Source organism: Babylonia areolata, chromosome 35 (assembly GCF_041734735.1).
Source record: "Babylonia areolata isolate BAREFJ2019XMU chromosome 35, ASM4173473v1, whole genome shotgun sequence".
Lineage (NCBI taxonomy): Eukaryota > Metazoa > Mollusca > Gastropoda > Neogastropoda > Buccinidae > Babylonia > Babylonia areolata.
The window spans coordinates 6,429,696-6,448,972 of NC_134910.1; the positions used below are offsets into that span (position 1 = coordinate 6,429,696).

Below are 19,277 nucleotides of genomic sequence, written 5' to 3' on the forward strand. Positions count from 1 at the left end.
ACGTACATATATACATACACACACACACACACACACAATCAATTCAAAACCAAACGCTTTAAACAATGATCCAAATACAACGCATTCAAAATAATTCCAAAACACAACACATCCAAACCAAAAACATTACACATACACGCAAACCAAACATACTATACAATCATCCTAACACAACACAGCATACAATCATCCTAACACAATATACAGTCATCCCATCCACACACGACGCAGTATACAGTCATCCACACACAACACAATATACAGTCATGTCATCCAAACACAACACAATATACAGTCATCCACACACAACACAATATACAGTCATGTCATCCACACACAACACAATATACAGTCATCCCATCCAAACACAACACAATATACAGTCATCCACACACAACACAATATACAGTCATCCACACACAACACAATATACAGTCATGTCATCCAAACACAACACAATATACAGTCATCCACACACAACACAATATACAGTCATCCACACACAACACAATATACAGTCATCCACACACAACACAATATACAGTCATGTCATCCAAACACAACACAATATACAGTCATCCACACACAACACAATATACAGTCATCCACACACAACGCAGTATACAGTCATCCACACACAACACAATATACAGTCATCCACACACAACGCAGTATACAGTCATCCACACACAACACAATATACAGTCATCCACACACAACAATATACAGTCATGTCATCCACACACAACACTAACACACACAATATACAGTCATCCACACACAACACAATATACAGTCATCCACACACAACACAATATACAGTCATCATCCACACAACACAATATACAGTCATCCACCACACACAACACAATATACAGTCATCCAAACACAACACAATATACAGTCATGCATCCACACACAACACAATATACAGTCATCCCATCCTACACAACACAAGTTACAGTCACACAACTCAGTATACAGTCATCCACACACAACACAATATACAGTCAGTCATCACACAACACAATATACAGTCATTCCAAACACAACACAATATACAGTCATCATCCAAACACAACACAATATACAGTCATCCAAACACAACACAATATACAGTCATCCAAACACAACACAATATACAGTCATCCCATCCAAACACAACACAATATACAGTCATCTCATCCAAACACAACACAATATACAGTCATGTCATCCAAACACAACACAATATACAGTCATCCAAACACAACACAATATACAGTCATGTCATCCACACACAACACAATATACAGTCATCCACACACAACACAATATACAGTCATGTCATCCACACACAACACAATATACAGTCATGTCATCCACACACAACACAATATACAGTCATCCACACACAACACAATATACAGTCATGTCATCCAAACACAACACAATATACAGTCATGTCATCCAAACACAACACAATATACAGTCATCCCATCCAAACACAACACAATATACAGTCCAAACACAACGCAGTATACAGTCATCCACACACAACACAATATACAGTCATCCACACACAACACAATATACAGTCATCCAAACACAACACAATATACAGTCATCCAAACACAACACAATATACAGTCATCCAAACACAACACAATATACAGTCATGTCATCCAAACACAACACAATATACAGTCATCCACACACAACACAATATACAGTCATCCCATCCAAACACAACACAATATACAGTCATCCACACACAACACAATATACAGTCATCCACACACAACACAATATACAGTCATCCACACACAACACAATATACAGTCATCCAAACACAACACAATATACAGTCATGTCATCCACACACAACACAATATACAGTCATCCAAACACAACACAATATACAGTCATCCAAACACAACACAATATACAGTCATCCACACACAACACAATATACAGTCATCCACACACAACACAATATACAGTCATCCCATCCAAACACAACACAATATACAGTCATCCAAACACAACACAATATACAGTCATCCAAACACAACACAATATACAGTCATCCAAACACAACACAATATACAGTCATGTCATCCAAACACACAATATACAGTCATGTCATCCAAACACAACACAATATACAGTCATCCACACACAACACAATATACAGTCATCCCATCCAAACACAACACAATATACAGTCATCCACACACAACACAATATACAGTCATCCAAACACAACACAATATACAGTCATCCACACACAACACAATATACAGTCATCCACACACAACACAGTATACAGTCATCCACACACAACACAATATACAGTCATCCACACACAACACAATATACAGTCATGTCATCCACACACAACACAATATACAGTCATCCAACACAACACAATATACAGTCATCCACACACAACACAATATACAGTCATCCAAACACAACGCAGTATACAGTCATCCACACACAACACATACATGCATACATACAAACCAAAGACATCGAACAACCATCCAAACCAAACACATTACACAATCATACAAACTCAACACATTACATAATCATGCAAACTCAACACATTACACAATCATACAAACTCAACACATTACACAATCATACAAACTCAACACACATTACACAATCATACAAACTCAACACATTACACAATCATCCACTGCATCATACACTCAGTCAACACAGAAATGTCACTACATGCTGATGTCACAGATCGTGAACAGACTATAAAATTCAATAAAATCAGTTCCAGTCCGTATTCAACACACACACACACACACACACACAAGCACACAATACATCATTACCTACTGTGGGAAGAATAACATGGTGTCCTCAGCACACAAACACAAACCTGTCTCAAAGAATTTTCTTACCATGAAGAAAATGTAACAGCGAGCGAACGACAGCAAAGAGAAACTCAATGAGAAAGAGATCAAGAAAAGGAGACAGACAGACAGACAGACAGACAGACAGCAGTCTGTGATCAGGGACTGGAAGGGGGTGTGCAGCAGAAAGAACACCACCAAGACCACACAGCAAAATCCACAGGGAACAAAATCCACAGGGAACAAAACAAAAAAAAAAAAAAAACGATGAAGGGAGGGACAAGGAAAGACAACTCAACCTCAGGAGAAAATCACGGCAGACAGGGGAGAACACCGCGCACACAGTCAGTGCAGCTCTGCTTCCTGTGCACCCCCCACCCCACCCCCCACCCTCCCCAACACACACACACACACACATCCACACACATACCACAGCTCTCACCGTCGAACTGTGGCATGTCTGAAGGAGGGACTCGTCAAAGTAACGCACCACAAAACGCTCGTACACAAAGTCTAACAAACACAGCCCCCAACACACACACACACACACACACACACACAGTCTAACAAACTCCTCTACACAACATACGCACACAGTGAAACAAACACACCCCACAATACAGCACACACACACACATAAAGTCTAACAAACATACTATACTCCTCATTACAACACATGCAATGTCTAATAAACATATCCAAAAATGAAACCAACCACAAAATTCTGACAAAATACACGCATCAGTGTAACTAACATAAAATCTAGCCTGCTGACAGCTGTTGTCACAAATAAAATAATTCACAGTTCCTACACATCTGGTCCCATCTTCTTGACTCTAAAAATAAAAGAAGAAAAAAAGAAGAAAAAAAAACATTCTTAGTAAATAAGCTCCACACACGAACTAAAAACCACAAATCAACCAGTTCCAACACATCTCTTTCTCATTCTTGTTTTCAGTTTCACTGCCAGTTTGAAGAGATGCACTTCCACACACACACACACACACACACACACACAAAAGAACCAGGTCACTGCAAAACTTCCGCCTGTACCCTCACTCCCACACACATTCAACAAAAACACTGAGTGACCACAATAAACCCAGTTCCTAACCACAGCCACCACTATCCTTGTTTCTTTCAAACCATTATGCACACACACACACACACACACACCCCTAATTCTTTGTGTCACACAAGGCAATGAAGCCGACACCACAGCACCATGCCACAACACCGCCATCCACCCACACCCACACAAAATAGGAGCAGCGGCCAAAACACCCACACACCCACCTTTGATGATCTCTGCCGACTGCACCAGCTCCGTCACAGCGTTGGCCACTTTCCTCGACACCAGGGCCAGGTTCTGACGACCTTCAGGGGTCGGCCGCATCACCACCTACACCGCCAGGTCAAGGTCACAGGTCAACACTGCACCAACCCTCCCCCCCCACCCTCCCCAGTTTTGGTTTTTCAGGGGGGTGGGGGGGGGGCATCACCGCATTCAGACTGATCCAAATGTATGTTACACCACATCTGCCAGAAAGGGCGTGATCAGGATTTGAACCCAAGCCCTCAAGGGCGCTGAGCTGGCTGATACGCATCTTAACCATTCTGCCACCTCCCCTCCAAACCACATCAATGCACACAGTGAACACGGACTGCACTGACCCACACAAACCACCAACCCACTCCACACCACGCCCCCGAGTCCTGTCTGATGAAGATACTATTCACTGACCCCTCTCCCCCACCACCCTGTGACAATGCCCTGAAAGCCTGTCTGATGAAGATACTATTCACTCACCCCTCTCCCCCACCACCCTGTGACAATGCCCTGAAAGCCTGTCTGATGAAGATACTATTCACTCACCCCTCTCCCCCACCACCCTGTGACAATGCCCTGAAAGCCTGTCTGATGAAGATACTATTCACTCACCCCTCTCTCCCCCACCACCCTGTGACAATGCCCTGAAAGCCTGTCTGATGAAGATACTATTCACTCACCCCTCTCTCCCCCACCACCCTGTGACAATGCCCTGAAAGCCTGTCTGATGAAGATACTATTCACTGACCCCTCTCCCCCACCACCCTGTGACAATGCCCTCAAAGCCTGTCTGATGAACAAGCTGTCCTCCAGTGACTCACACACCCAACATGTCACAGGTGTTCCTTGTAAGAACACTGTCAGAGACCTCAGTGGTCAACTGGTGAAGAGTCCTCAACAGTGGCCAAAACATCCACAAAATGGCAAAAAAGCGTTGCATTCTTGACACAAGTCTTTTTCAAGTTCAACAAAGATTCACCATCTTCTTCTGTGTGTGTGTGTGCATGTGCAAGGGTGCGTATGTGTTTGCAAACATATGTACATGCATTTATGGGACACAGATTATGAATGATGTATTACATTCGCCAGCACACAGACAAGTGGTCCTACACTGGCCAGCACACTGACAAGTGGTCCTACACTGGCCAGCACACAGACAACAAAGTGGTCCTAAACTGGCCAGCACACAGACAACAAAGTGGTCCTACACTGGCCAGCACACAAACAAAGTGGTCCTACACTGGCCAGCACACTAACAAAGTGGTCCTACACTGGCCAGCACACTGACAACAAAGTGGTCCTACACTGGCCAGCACACAGACAACAAAGTGGTCCTACACTGGCCAGCACACAGACAACAAAGTGGTCCTACACTGGCCAGCACACTGACAACAAAGTGGTCCTACACTGGCCAGCACACTGACAACAAAGTGGTCCTACACTGGCCAGCACACTGACAACAAAGTGGTCCTACACTGGCCAGCACACTGACAACAAAGTGGTCCTACACTGGCCAGCACACTGACAACAAAGTGGTCCTACACTGGCCAGCACACAGACAACAAAGTGGTCCTACACTGGCCAGCACACTGACAACAAAGTGGTCCTACACTGGCCAGCTCACACACAACAAAGTGGTCCTACACTGGCCAGCACACAGACAACAAAGTGGTCCTACACTGGCCAGCACACAGACAACAAAGTGGTCCTACACTGGCCAGCACACAGACAACAAAGTGGTCCTACACTGGCCAGCACACAGACAACAAAGTGGTCCTACACTGGCCAGCACACAGACAACAAAGTGGTCCTACACTGGCCAGCACACTGACAGCAAAGTGGTCCTACACTGGCCAGCACACAGACAACAAAGTGGTCCTACACTGGCCAGCACACAGACAACAAAGTGGTCCTACACTGGCCAGCACAAAGACAACAAAGTGGTCCTACACTGGCCAGCACACTGACAGCAAAGTGGTCCTACACTGGCCAGCACACTGACAACAAAGTGGTCCTAAATTGGCCAGCACACTGACAACAAAGTGGTCCTACACTGGCCAGCACACTGACAACAAAGTGGTCCTACACTGGCCAGCACACTGACAACAAAGTGGTCCTACACTGGCCAGCACACTAACAACAAAGTGGTCCTACACTGGCCAGCACACTAACAAAGTGGTCCTACACTGGCCAGCACACAGACAGCAAAGTGGTCCTACACTGGCCAGCACACTGACAACAAAGTGGTCCTACACTGGCCAGCACACTGACAACAAGGTGGTCCTACACTGGCCAGCACACAGACAACAAAGTGGTCCTACACTGGCCAGCACACTGACAACAAAGTGGTCCTACACTGGCCAGCTCCCACTGTCAACAACGCAAGGAGAACCACACAGGGACGGTGGTGTTACCTGGTGCACAGTCTCCAGCAGCTCCCTGTAGACGATGGCCGCGTTGCGACCCGCATTCAGCGCTCGCTTCTTGATCTCCGCTGTTTCTGCCGTGGCTGCCGCTCCCTGTGTACACACACACACACACATAGACGTCATCACCTCACTGCACTGCCCTTGTCGTAGTCATCCAATGCTGACTTACAAACCATGCCTGCTCAGAGATGAGGGTTTGAGGCAAGACACTAACCACAGTCGCCTGACCTTCCGTCAACACCTCCACGCCACACGCCGTCACAGCCAGCAAGGCAGTGCACTACAAACTGGCCTCTCTGCCAATTCTGAACTTCACCAGTCGGGACAGGGATCCGCTGATGACTCAAGTGCAAACTGGCGGACACAAGGACAAACGAATCCTATCCTGCCCCTACACTGGAAGCAAGTAAACAACGGAGAAGGGATCAGTGAGACAGAGGCACAAAGACAGAAAGACAGACAGAGGCAGAAAGACAGAAAGACAGAAAGACAGACAGAGGCAGAAAGACAGAAAGACAGACAGAGGCACAAAGACAGACAGAGGCACAAAGACAGACAGAGGCACAAAGACAGAAAGACAGACAGAGGCAGAAAGACAGAAAGACAGACAGAGGCACAAAGACAGACAGACAGATAGAGGCACAAAGACAGAAAGACAGACAGAGGCACAAAGACAGAAAGACAGACAGAGGCACAAAGACAGACAGACAGATAGAGGCACAAAGACAGAAAGACAGACAGAGGCACAAAGACAGAAAGACAGACAGAGGCACAAAGACAGAAAGACAGACAGAGGCACAAAGACAGACAGACAGACAGAAGCACAAAGATAGAAAGACAGACAGAAGCACAAAGACAGACAGAAGCACAAAGATAGAAAGACAGACAGAAGCACAAAGACAGACAGAAGCACAAAGATAGAAAGACAGACAGAAGCACAAAGATAGAAAGACAGACAGAGGCACAAAGAATAGAGAGACACATATAAGCACTAAGACTGACTGAGACACAAAGGCACAAAAAAAAAAAAGAGACAAAGGCACCAAGAAGACAGACAGACAGACAAAAAACCATGGAGACAGGCAGAGACACAAGGCAGCACACACACAGAGAAAGGAGGGGACAGGAGAGGAACCCAAAGACTGGAACCCCAAACGCTGGAACCCTAAACACTGCCCCGCGCGCCCCCACACACCTTGATGACGCCAAACAGCTCAAAGATACACTTGCGACCCAAGTTGGCGGCAGCGATGATGTCCTCCTGTCGGCACGAGTTGCCGGCGGCAACGGCCTTGGCCGTGGCCATGGTGAGAGGCTTGGTGAAGCGGATCAGGTCCTCTGCCGTGGCCTTCCTGGGGATGTCGTCCGTGGCGTCGAACGCCTGGAGACACAAACACTGCATGTCTACCTTCAGCATTTTACACCTGGAGAGACACACACTGCATGTCTACCTTCAACATTTTACACCTGGAGACACACACACTGCATGTCTACCTTCAGCATTTTACACCTGGAGACACACACACTGCATGTCTATCTTCAGCATTTTACACCTGGAGACACACACACTGCATGTCTACCTTCAACACTTTACACCTGGAGACACACACTGCATGTCTATCTTCAGCATTTTACACCTGGAGACACACACACTGCATGTCTATCTTCAGCATTTTACACCTGGAGACACACACACTGCATGTCTACCTTCAACATTTTACACCTGGAGACACACACACTGCATGTCTACCTTCAGCATTTTACACCTGGAGACACACACACTGCATGTCTACCTTCAGCATTTTACACCTGGAGACACACACACTGCATGTCTACCTTCAGCATTTTACACCTGGAGACACACACACTGCATGTCTACCTTCAACATTTTACACCTGGAGACACATCATGGATTTTGTGCTGATGTTGTCTGGCACGGTGCCCTGCATGCATCATCTTCATCATGGATTTTGTGCCGATGTTGTCTGACACGGTGCCCTGCATGCATCATCTTCATCATGGATTTTGTGCTGATGTTGTCTGGCACGGTGCCCTGCATGCATCATCTTCATCATGGATTTTGTGCAGATGTTGTCTGACACGGTGCCCTGCATGCATCATCTTCATCGTGGATTTTGTGCTGATGTTGTGTGGCACGGTGCCCTGCATGCATCATCTTCATCATTTTTCAGTGTGGTCCTTAAATGTGTTCCTCTTTGTCACCACCTTGCTTTCCAATTTTCCAGCTCTGACAGAATGCTGACGCATGAAAATGACATAATCTAAGCTGCCACTGCAGTCATCTTAAGAAATCCACCATGCACTTTTTTCTTAATTTTCTATGGAATAGCCACTTTTTTTTTCTTTTCCTATTTTCGCAGCACAGTGACCCTTTATATTTTTTTTGCCCCCCCCCCTGCCCCCCCCCCACACACACACACACACCCTCCCCCGCAAAAGCAACAAATTTTTCTTTTCATACTCTGGTAACACAGTGACATTTTTGTTGGTTTTTCCAGAACGTACACGGACAAGCGGGGACAGTAGGCAAGCATAAGGGAGACGACTGACCTTGACTTCCTGTCCGATGGCCTCGATGGTGGACTCCAGAGCGCGCGTCCCTCTCACGGCCTCGTCCTCCACAGCCTTCACTGTCTTCAGCAGGGAGGTCACGTTGGTCACCATCACCTGAGGTCATCGTCACTGTGAGGGTCACTACCTGCACCACTGTGTGTGTGTATGTGTGTGTGTGTGTGTGTGTGCATGCCGGATGAGCGCATGTGTGTGTATTGCATGTGTGTATGCAAGCCAGCTGAACAAGAAAAGATACATGCACAGACTGAGCATGGAAGAGGATGAAGACAGGTATGTGGAGAGTAGGGTGTGGCTTGGTCAAGTTGGTGGAAGGTGGGGGTGTGGGGGTGTAGGGAGGGAGGGGAGGGAGGGAGAAAGGCGGGCAGGGAACAGAAGAAGAAAGACTAAGAACAGAGAGGAGAACAGAGAAGAACACAGAGAGAGAGAGAAAGAACACAGAGAGAGAACAGAGAGGGCAACAGAGAGGAGAACAGAGGAACAGAGAGGGAGGGAGGAGGAGAACAAAGAGAACAGAGAAGGGGGGGACAGAGACAGAGAGGAGCAGAAAAAGCAGAGAGGGAAGAGGAAAGGGAGGAGAAGAGGAGAGGTAGGAGAAGAGGAGAAATAAAGGAGGGAGGATGGAGATGGGGTAGGGAGTCGTGCCTCTGCCCAGTCTCCCCCCTCACACTTGGTCACTGTTCAGAATGCTCTTCTTCCAGCATGCACACCTACCTCACCCCGCCCCCAGTCCTCCACACTCACGCACACGCTTGCGCAAAAACACACACACACACACACACACACACACACTCAATCGTCTAATATCACTGACAGTGAAAAGACACTAAACTTAAGAACGAACACATTCATGCATGTAACAAAACACAGAGAGAAAGAGAGAGAGAGAAGACCAGTGAAGAGGAGAACACCAGTGAAACACTGGACAGACAAAACAGGGAAAGCTCATACAGACCACCAGCACTGAGAGAAAGCACCCCTTGAGGGGCGCGACTCGTCAACAGCCAGGCAAACCTGCCCACCGCCCCAAGACACTTTGTTGTGAAGACTGCTAAACCATGGCATCCGCTGCTCGCACTTGGCTCAAACAAGGCTTGTGGTCAACCACCCGTTTGTTTCAAGGCCAAGGAAAGAAAAACGGCAGGGTGTGGAGGTGGGTGGTGGGGGGAATGGGGGGGGAAGGGAGCAAGGAAACCATGAAGGAAGGAGGATGGGGAGGTGTAGGGACGGGTGGAAATCCTGACAGTTTGGTATGGATCACTGCTGTTTTAAAAAAAAATATTCTAAACGGTTTTTACTCTTAGCACAACTTGTTTGTCAAAGTGAGCAGTAACAGGGACTTTAAAAAAAAAAAAAAAAAATCTTTAAAAATTCCAGATTGTTTCATGATTGTACATTGGCCAGCTGATGTGCTGTGTTCATTTCGTTGTGTCCTGAGGACAGATTGACGTGGGGGGGTGGGTGGAGGGGAATGACCAGTGACACAATGATGAAAACCGGCCAAAATGCTCATCTCCAAGTTCCCATTTCCTGGCAGTAAGACGCCTCATCTTTGGCGTGGGTAAAGCTAGCTTACCTGTAACGAATGTCCTTTTTATTCTTCTTTTCTTCCACCAACAGAAAGCAATGTCTCCCGTATCTTTTCTTTACATATTTCTCTTTTCTTAATAACAAACTAAGTGTAGAGACAGAAAATTTGATTTTCTTTTAATAACATTTGATGACTTTATAAAAAATAAAAAAAATCTGACCCCAGTCCTAAAACGTTTTAGTGTACTGTCAGTGCTGTCGACAGGCTTAAAAAATAAACTTTCAAAACAAATCATATCAAACGTTGTAGACGTTAATAACAAAAAAATAACTGAAGTGGAAGAAGAAAGCTATAGTTCATGGTATATTTGTGACAATGCCATCCAATTTCAATCAGTTCCTTCTATAATGAAAAAATATTGCTATGAAAATCAAACATGTTTGTGACAATCCAAACCACATGTATGTCTCTGACAATGAGATACCATGTAAATAAACAAACACAAAACCACAGACATCTCTCTGACAATGGGATAACATATACACATACAAACACAAAACTAACTACACAAAACATTGTAACACCACATGTATAACACATGGAATAAAAGAGACATCAAAGTTTGGAAGTTTATTTGCCATGTACACAATGTTTCTTTGATCGAAAAAAAAGGCACGGTTAACAATATCTCATCTAGTGCAGTGCTTTAAAGCTCACACGAACCAAAACCTTGGCCCAAAAATGTGGTATCTACAGTGAAACACAATCAAGCTGATATGACTATCCCATTTCACAACAAATAAAATCATAATCATACAAAAATACTTCCATCTCTACATCACAAGAGAAACGATACTTTTTCTCAAAAAATACATTAATAAATAAAATCAACAAATAAAAGCACAGTTACATGGACTACAACCAAAAAGCACCAAACAGCTGATATTGCAGGGTCCACAGGAACCCATTAACATAACACAGGTACAGATAAACCAATAAATACACTAAAGAAAGACTCTACACTACTGCCACACAAAACCACTACCGGAAATCAAAACATGGAAAAATCACAGGACATAATCACAAGCAGTAAAGTGTGCTTCCGGTTGAATTCAACAACCAATGTGTTCTAAAACCCAGCCCAGCTATTTCTTGTAAGTCTCTTTAAAAAAAAAAAAAAAAAAAAAAAATATTAAAAAATGATTACCTTCTAATAACTCTGTCAGGTCATGTCTTCCAGAATTTCACTTCTACTTCCTGTTCAGACCAAACTCACGGAATACACTATTCAAGCAGTTCGAACTTGAGAATGGTAGAACAGCCTTAACCCCCTCTCCCCCACCTTCCCAACCCTCTCCCACACACTCACCTGGCTACATGTCTATTTGCCCCCAGTGGGTAATCCTGAATGAATAAAAAAAATTCTAAAAAATCGTAAAAGGTCAATGTGCTTTATACCCTCCCTGTTATGCCCTTACTAACAGTACTTGTTCTGACAGTCGTCTATCACTGTGTTGTTCTGTTGTTCTGACAGTCGTCTATCACTGTGTTGTTCTGACAGTCGTCTATCACTGTGTTGTTCTGTTGTTCTGACAGTAGTCTATCACTGTGTTGTTCTGACAGTTGTCTATCACTGTGTTGTTCTGTTGTTCTGACAGTCGTCTATCACTGTGTTGTTCTGACAGTCGTCTATCACTGTGTTGTTCTGACAGTCATCTATCACTGTGTTGTTCTGACAGTCGTCTATCACTGTGTTGTTCTGTTGTTCTGACAGTCGTCTATCACTGTGTTGTTCTGACAGTCGTCTATCACTGTGTTGTTCTGTTGTTCTGACAGTCGTCTATCACTGTGTTGTTCTGACAGTCGTCTATCACTGTGTTGTTCTGACAGTCGTCTATCACTGTGTTGTTCTGTTGTTCTGACAGTCGTCTATCACTGTGTTGTTCTGACAGTCGTCTATCACTGTGTTGTTCTGTTGTTCTGACAGTCATCTATCACTGTGTTGTTCTGACAGTTGTCTATCACTGTGTTGTTCTGTTGTTCTGACAGTCGTCTATCACTGTGTTGTTCTGACAGTCGTCTATCACTGTGTTGTTCTGACAGTCGTCTATCACTGTGTTGTTCTGACAGTCGTCTATCACTGTGTTGTTCTGACAGTCGTCTATCACTGTGCCAAAAACCAAACCCCTTCTAAAGACAGACACAGAAGAGCGTTTCAGTTTGGAGCGGACATGGATGTCCGACACACAGAATGAAGACAGGGGCAAGAAATGGGCAAACCAATGAAGAATATAAACCAAGCACACAGCGGTTGTGGTTGAAACTAAACCAACACTACAACCTCAAGGTTGTTATACTGCGTAAGCACCTGACAACAAAAAGATACTTTTGACTGATCAACAAAGGAACACTTCTTAAACAAACATCTGACAAGAAAAGAAAAAAAAGAAATACAACATCGAAATAAAACCACGGTTTCTGACAAGATGGCAGTACTGAGCTGTACGAAATCAGTCATGCAGCTGTACGAAATCAGTCATGTAGCTGTATGAAATCAGTCACATGTAGCTGTACGAAATCAGTCATGTAGCTGTACGAAATCAGTCACATGTAGCTGTATGGAATCAGTCATGTAGTTGTATGAAATCAGTCACATGTAGCTGTACGGAATCAGTCATGTAGCTGTGTGAAATCAGTCACATATAGCTGTGTGAAATCAGTCACATATAGCTGTACGAAATCAGTCATGTAGCTCTATGAAACCAGTCATGTAGCTGTATGAAATCAGTCACATGTAGCTGTATGAAATCAGTCATGTAGCTGTATGAAATCAGTCACATATAGCTGTAAGAAATCAGTCACGTGTATAGCTGTGTGAAATCAGTCACATATAGCTGTGTGAAATCTGTCACATATAGCTGTACGAAATCAGTCAAATGTAGCTGCACGAAATCAGTCACATATTGCTTTAAGAAATAAGTCACGTGAATAGCTGTGTGAAAGTCACATATAGCTGTATGAAATCAGTCACATATAGCTGTATGAAATCAGTCACATATAGCTGTACGAAATCAGTCACATGTAGCTGTACGAAATCAGTCACATGTAGCTGTACGAAATCAGTCATGTAGCTGTATGCTATCAGTCACATGTAGCTGTATGAAATCAGTCATGTAGCTGTATGAAATCAGTCATATATATATGTATGCAATCAGTCACATATAGCTGTAAGATATCGGTCACATGTGTAGCCGTGTGAAATCAGTCACATACAGCTGTACAAAATCAGTCACATGCTGTATGTAATCAGTCAAATGCAGCTGTATGAAATCAGTCACATACTGTTGTATTTAATCAGTCACAAATACTTGTACAAAATAAAGTTACATACAGCTGTAAGAAATCAGTTGTAGGTTTGAAAACCAGTGACATATAGTTGTAGGTTCGAAATGAGTCACATATAACTCACATACAGCTAAATATAATCAGTCCCATACAGCAGTACTAGATTAGTCAAACATTGCGATATGAAATCAGTCCAATACAGCTGTATGAAATCAGTCCTATACAACTGTATGAAATCAGTCCAATACAGTTGTAACTAAGAAATCAGTCATATTTGGTTGTGTATAATCTGTCACATATAGCTGTATGAATAGCTGTATGAAATCAGTCCAATTCAGCTGAATGAAATCAGTCCTTTCTAACTGTATGAAATCAGTCCAATGCAGCTGTATGAAATTAGTCCTATACAACTGTATGAAATCAGTCCAATACAGCTGTAAGAAACCAGTCATATCTGGTTGTGTATAATCTGTCACATATAGCTGTATGAAATCAGTCCAGTATGAAATCAGTCCATACAGCTGTATGAAACTGATCACATAACAATCAGCTGTAAGGAATCAGTTCCAGCTAACTGTACACAACAGCTACGGAACACACAAGACCCCCCTGTCACCTCCCCCTCCCCCATCAACACACTGGCGGCACTCCACAACACATGCGTGTTCCAAACTTTTTCCTGAGTTGTCCCAGATTGACCCACGCCACACTTTGGTCGCCCACCCACCAACACAACACGTCTCCCCACAACCGCCGTCCGTCTGCACCATCAACATATCTCTCGGACCACTCGTCAGTTGGGTTTTTTGGCCAACCTCCAAGTTAACACCAGTCCACAGCTAACGGTCCTCAACTACCTGTGCCACACAGACAGCTGGAACAACAGTCCTTTCTATCTGACCTAGGATGGGAGGACGCCACCTGGTGGATTAATACAACACGTAGCCAGCTTCTCTCCCTTGCCGATCCATGGGAATATCTGTTCGATAAAACCGCTAAACAGAAGGGAAAAAAACAAAAAGCAGAAGACAAAGCCAGATCAGTACACACTCTGACAGACTGTCTGGGTGTATCTACGCTGACAAGCTATACAGCTGACTTTTCTTGTCAGCTAATACAGACTATTTTGATACTGTTACCAGAGTTCTCTTCATCTGCAGTCCTATCTGTTGCCTAGGGATGTTGCCTGCTCACAGGTTAGTTCCAACACCTTCATATCCCTCCCACACCATGTTCCTCAGGGCACTGGTGTATCCACGTCTTCCACACATCACTTCACACTAGTCTAGCAAAATGCCTGGTCTATTCAGAATATAGCACTGAAAATGCCCCTTCACTAACAGAACTCACTACACCTTATTCATTTACAAACGAGTGAAACAAAACTGGAGTGAGTTATGCCTCTCTCACCATGAGTTGAGATAGCATTCTGAAAACACAATCTGTGAGATTCCCTGAAAATTACTTTACATCATGATCTAAACTATTTTACTCTGTACTCTCTTCTCAACAACACATACTGCAACTCAAAATAAATAAATAAATAAACAAATGATTATTCAACAAGGCAAGACTTTAGCACTGCAGAGATATACATCATCCACAACAAGGACATCATCACACAAACGATGGCACACGATTCCAGCTAAAACACAGTGTGACCAATGGCCGATCCAGCAGTGAGAGCCATGCAGAACAACCAACCACACACACACACACACACACACACAGTCCCCTGCCCTGAGACAAGCAACTGGAGTGTAGCTGTGAGGCGGCCACAGGCAGGGAGTGGCTGGCTACAGTTCATCAGTAGTGTGGCTGGTTACATGGTGGGGGGCCAAGGGTTTGATGCTGTCAGTCACATTCACGGGGCACACAGCGCCACGACACAGACACACATACATACAGCCTGGTTACAGCCACAGTCAACTCTCTCTCTCTCTCTGTGGTGTTAGAGGATGTTAGCGTGCTTGACCAAAACATATATACCGAAGCTCCACCGCATTGAGAGGAGGGATCTGAAAAGTGCCACATCACAAGTTTGGTTTTTGTCTTTTTGATTTTCCTTCTCAATCATCTTCATCATCATCATCATCATCATCACCAGGACTACACTTCATCATCGGACACGGCCTATCAACATGTTACACAAACAAACACTGTACCTCAGCCTCAGAAACGAATCCTTCAAGACTCCAGAGAACTAGGGAAAAGAGGACAGATGTAGCAGTGTCTATGTGAATGATACCCCCACTTCCCCAGCTTGTGAAGACTGATGTCAGCCCTAAGGCAGAACAAATGAAGGGAGGGAGGATGGAGGAAGGTGGGTGGGGAACATGAAGGTGAACTGCCATCTTTAGCGGCTGTGACATAACGGGGCGGGGTGGGGGGTGGGGCTAATAGTGGCAAGTGAGGAAGGCAGGAGAAGAGCCCAGGTTAGTTCTTGTTGCAGTGCACTTCATCTACAGCCACACATGCACCACACTGGGCACACATGCACCACACTGGGTACACATGCACCACACTGGGTACACATGCACCACACTGGGCACACAAGCGCCACACTGGGTACACATGCACCTCACCGGGCTCAAGGGGAACCCTGCAGCAAGACCCATGCTCCCACACCATCACAACGGCAGTTAGCAAGAAACTAGGGCACACAGCGCCCCCTGTCAGCGCGAACAGTGACAGCTGTCAGATTAGAGGACAACTCCGACAGTGAGAAGGGAACACCAGTGAGGTTACTTCACAACAAGATGCACTCACTACATCCCTGTCCATGCTGTTGGTTCCTCACAAACCTAATGCCTCCACCATGGACGACACAACAGGTTAACAGAGCAGGTACCCAATCACTGACTACAGCTAAGCACAACAGGTAACCAGTCAGGGCTGTGTCGCAGCCTCCTTCGAAACCACCCACCAAAATCGTTTAACAAGCACCAGGAGGGGAGCTGTTTCCTATCAAATCTTCCATCAACATGATCACCTTCATCCTTACTCTCATCTCCACATCTACTGTCTGTGACGTCATCATTGCTGTCACACCTCTTCTACACCTGTTGTCTGTGATGTCATCATTGCTGTTGTCTGTAACGTCATCACTGCTGTCACACCTCTTCTACACCTGTTGTCTGTAACGTCATCATTGCTGTCACACCTCTTCTACACCTGTTGTCTGTAACGTCATCATTGCTGTCACACCTCTTCTACACCTGTTGTCTGTAACGTCATCATTGCTGTCACACCTCTTCTACACCTGTTGTCTGTAACGTCATCATTCCTGTCACACCTCTTCTACACCTGTTGTCTGTAACGTCATCATTGCTGTCACACCTCTTCTACACCTGTTGTCTGTAACGTCATCATTCCTGTCACACCTCTTCTACACCTGTTGTCTGTAACGTCATCATTGCTGTCACACCTCTTCTACACCTGTTGTCTGTAACGTCATCATTCCTGTCACACCTCTTCTACACATGTTGTCTGTAACGTCATCATTGCTGTCACACCTCTTCTACACCTGTTGTCTGTAACGTCATCATTCCTATCACACCTCTTCTACACCTGTTGTCTGTAACGTCATCATTGCTGTCACACCTCTTCTACACCTGTTGTCTGTAACGTCATCATTGCTGTCACACCTCTTCTACACCTGTTGTCTGTAACATCATCATTCCTGTTGTCTGTAACGTCATCACTGCTGTCACACCTCTTCTACACCTGTTGTCTGTAACATCATCATTCCTGTTGTCTGTAACGTCATCACTGCTGTCACACCTCTTCTACACCTGTTGTCTGTAACGTCATCATTGCTGTCACACCTCTTCTACACCTGTTGTCTGTAACGTCATCATTGCTGTCACACCTCTTCTACACCTGTTGTCTGTAACGTCATCATTGCTGTCACACCTCTTCTACACCTGTTGTCTGTAACGTCATCATTGCTGTCACACCTCTTCTACACCTGTTGTCTGTAACGTCATCATTGCTGTCACACCTCTTCTACACCTGTTGTCTGTAACGTCATCATTGCTGTCACACCTCTTCTACACCTGTTGTCTGTAACGTCATCATTCCTGTCACACCTCTTCTACACCTGTTGTCTGTAACATCATCACTGCTGTCACACCTCTTCTACACCTGTTGTCTGTAACGTCATCATTCCTGTTGTCTGTAACGTCATCATTGCTGTCACACCTCTTCTACACCTGTTGTCTGTAATGTCATCACTGCTGTCACACCTCTTCTACACCTGCTGTCTGTGACGTCATCATTGCCGTCACACCTCTTCTACACCTGTTGTCTGTAACGTCATCATTCCTGTCACACCTCTTCTACACCTGTTGTCTGTAACGTCATCATTCCTGTTGTCTGTAACGTCATCACTGCTGTCACACCTCTTCTACACCTGTTGTCTGTAACATCATCATTCCTGTTGTCTGTAACGTCATCACTGCTGTCACACCTCTTCTACACCTGTTGTCTGTAACGTCATCATTGCTGTCACACCTCTTCTACACCTGTTGTCTGTAACGTCATCATTCCTGTTGTCTGTAACATCATCATTCCTGTCACACCTCTTCTACACCTGTTGTCTGTAACGTCATCATTGCTGTCACACCTCTTCTACACCTGTTGTCTGTAACGTCATCATTCCTATCACACCTCTTCTACACCTGTTGTCTGTAACGTCATCATTCCTGTCACACCTCTTCTACACCTGTTGTCTGTAACGTCATCATTCCTGTCACACCTCTTCTACACCTGTTGTCTGTAACGTCATCATTCCTGTCACACCTCTTCTACACCTGTTGTCTGTAACATCATCATTCCTGTTGTCTGTAACGTCATCACTGCTGTCACACCTCTTCTACACCTGTTGTCTGTAACGTCATCACTGCTGTCACACCTCTTCTACACCTGTTGTCTGTAACGTCATCATTCCTGTCACACCTCTTCTACACCTGTTGTCTGTAACATCATCATTCCTGTTGTCTGTAACGTCATCACTGCTGTCACACCTCTTCTACACCTGTTGTCTGTAACGTCATCATTCCTGTTGTCTGTAACATCATCATTCCTGTCACACCTCTTCTACACCTGTTGTCTGTAACGTCATCATTGCTGTCACACCTCTTCTACACCTGTTGTCTGTAACGTCATCATTCCTATCACACCTCTTCTAC

At 44.8% G+C, this 19,277-nt stretch overlaps 1 protein-coding gene across 18 annotated transcripts in view; it reads right to left on the bottom strand.

Moving 5' to 3' along the window:
• The window catches only part of LOC143277973 (talin-1-like), a 218,750-nt gene that overhangs the window by 34,566 nt on the left and 164,907 nt on the right, over positions 1 to 19,277 (bottom strand). For 16 of the 18 annotated variants that reach the window (XR_013053819.1, XM_076582975.1, XM_076582969.1 and 13 more), the window contains 4 exons: positions 9,189 to 9,305; positions 7,813 to 7,998; positions 6,603 to 6,707; positions 4,155 to 4,260 (listed from right to left, as the gene is read on the bottom strand). Coding sequence is in view for 17 of the 18 variants with exons in the window: in XM_076582975.1 (XP_076439090.1) it covers positions 4,155 to 4,260; positions 6,603 to 6,707; positions 7,813 to 7,998; positions 9,189 to 9,305 (514 nt within the window). In the remaining variant the exon portion in view is untranslated. Of the gene's footprint in view, positions 1 to 4,154; positions 4,261 to 6,602; positions 6,708 to 7,812; positions 7,999 to 9,188; positions 9,306 to 11,357; positions 15,081 to 15,107; positions 16,104 to 19,277 lie in introns of those variants that run through there. The other 2 variants (XM_076582978.1, XM_076582977.1) reach the window with 2 other exon arrangements.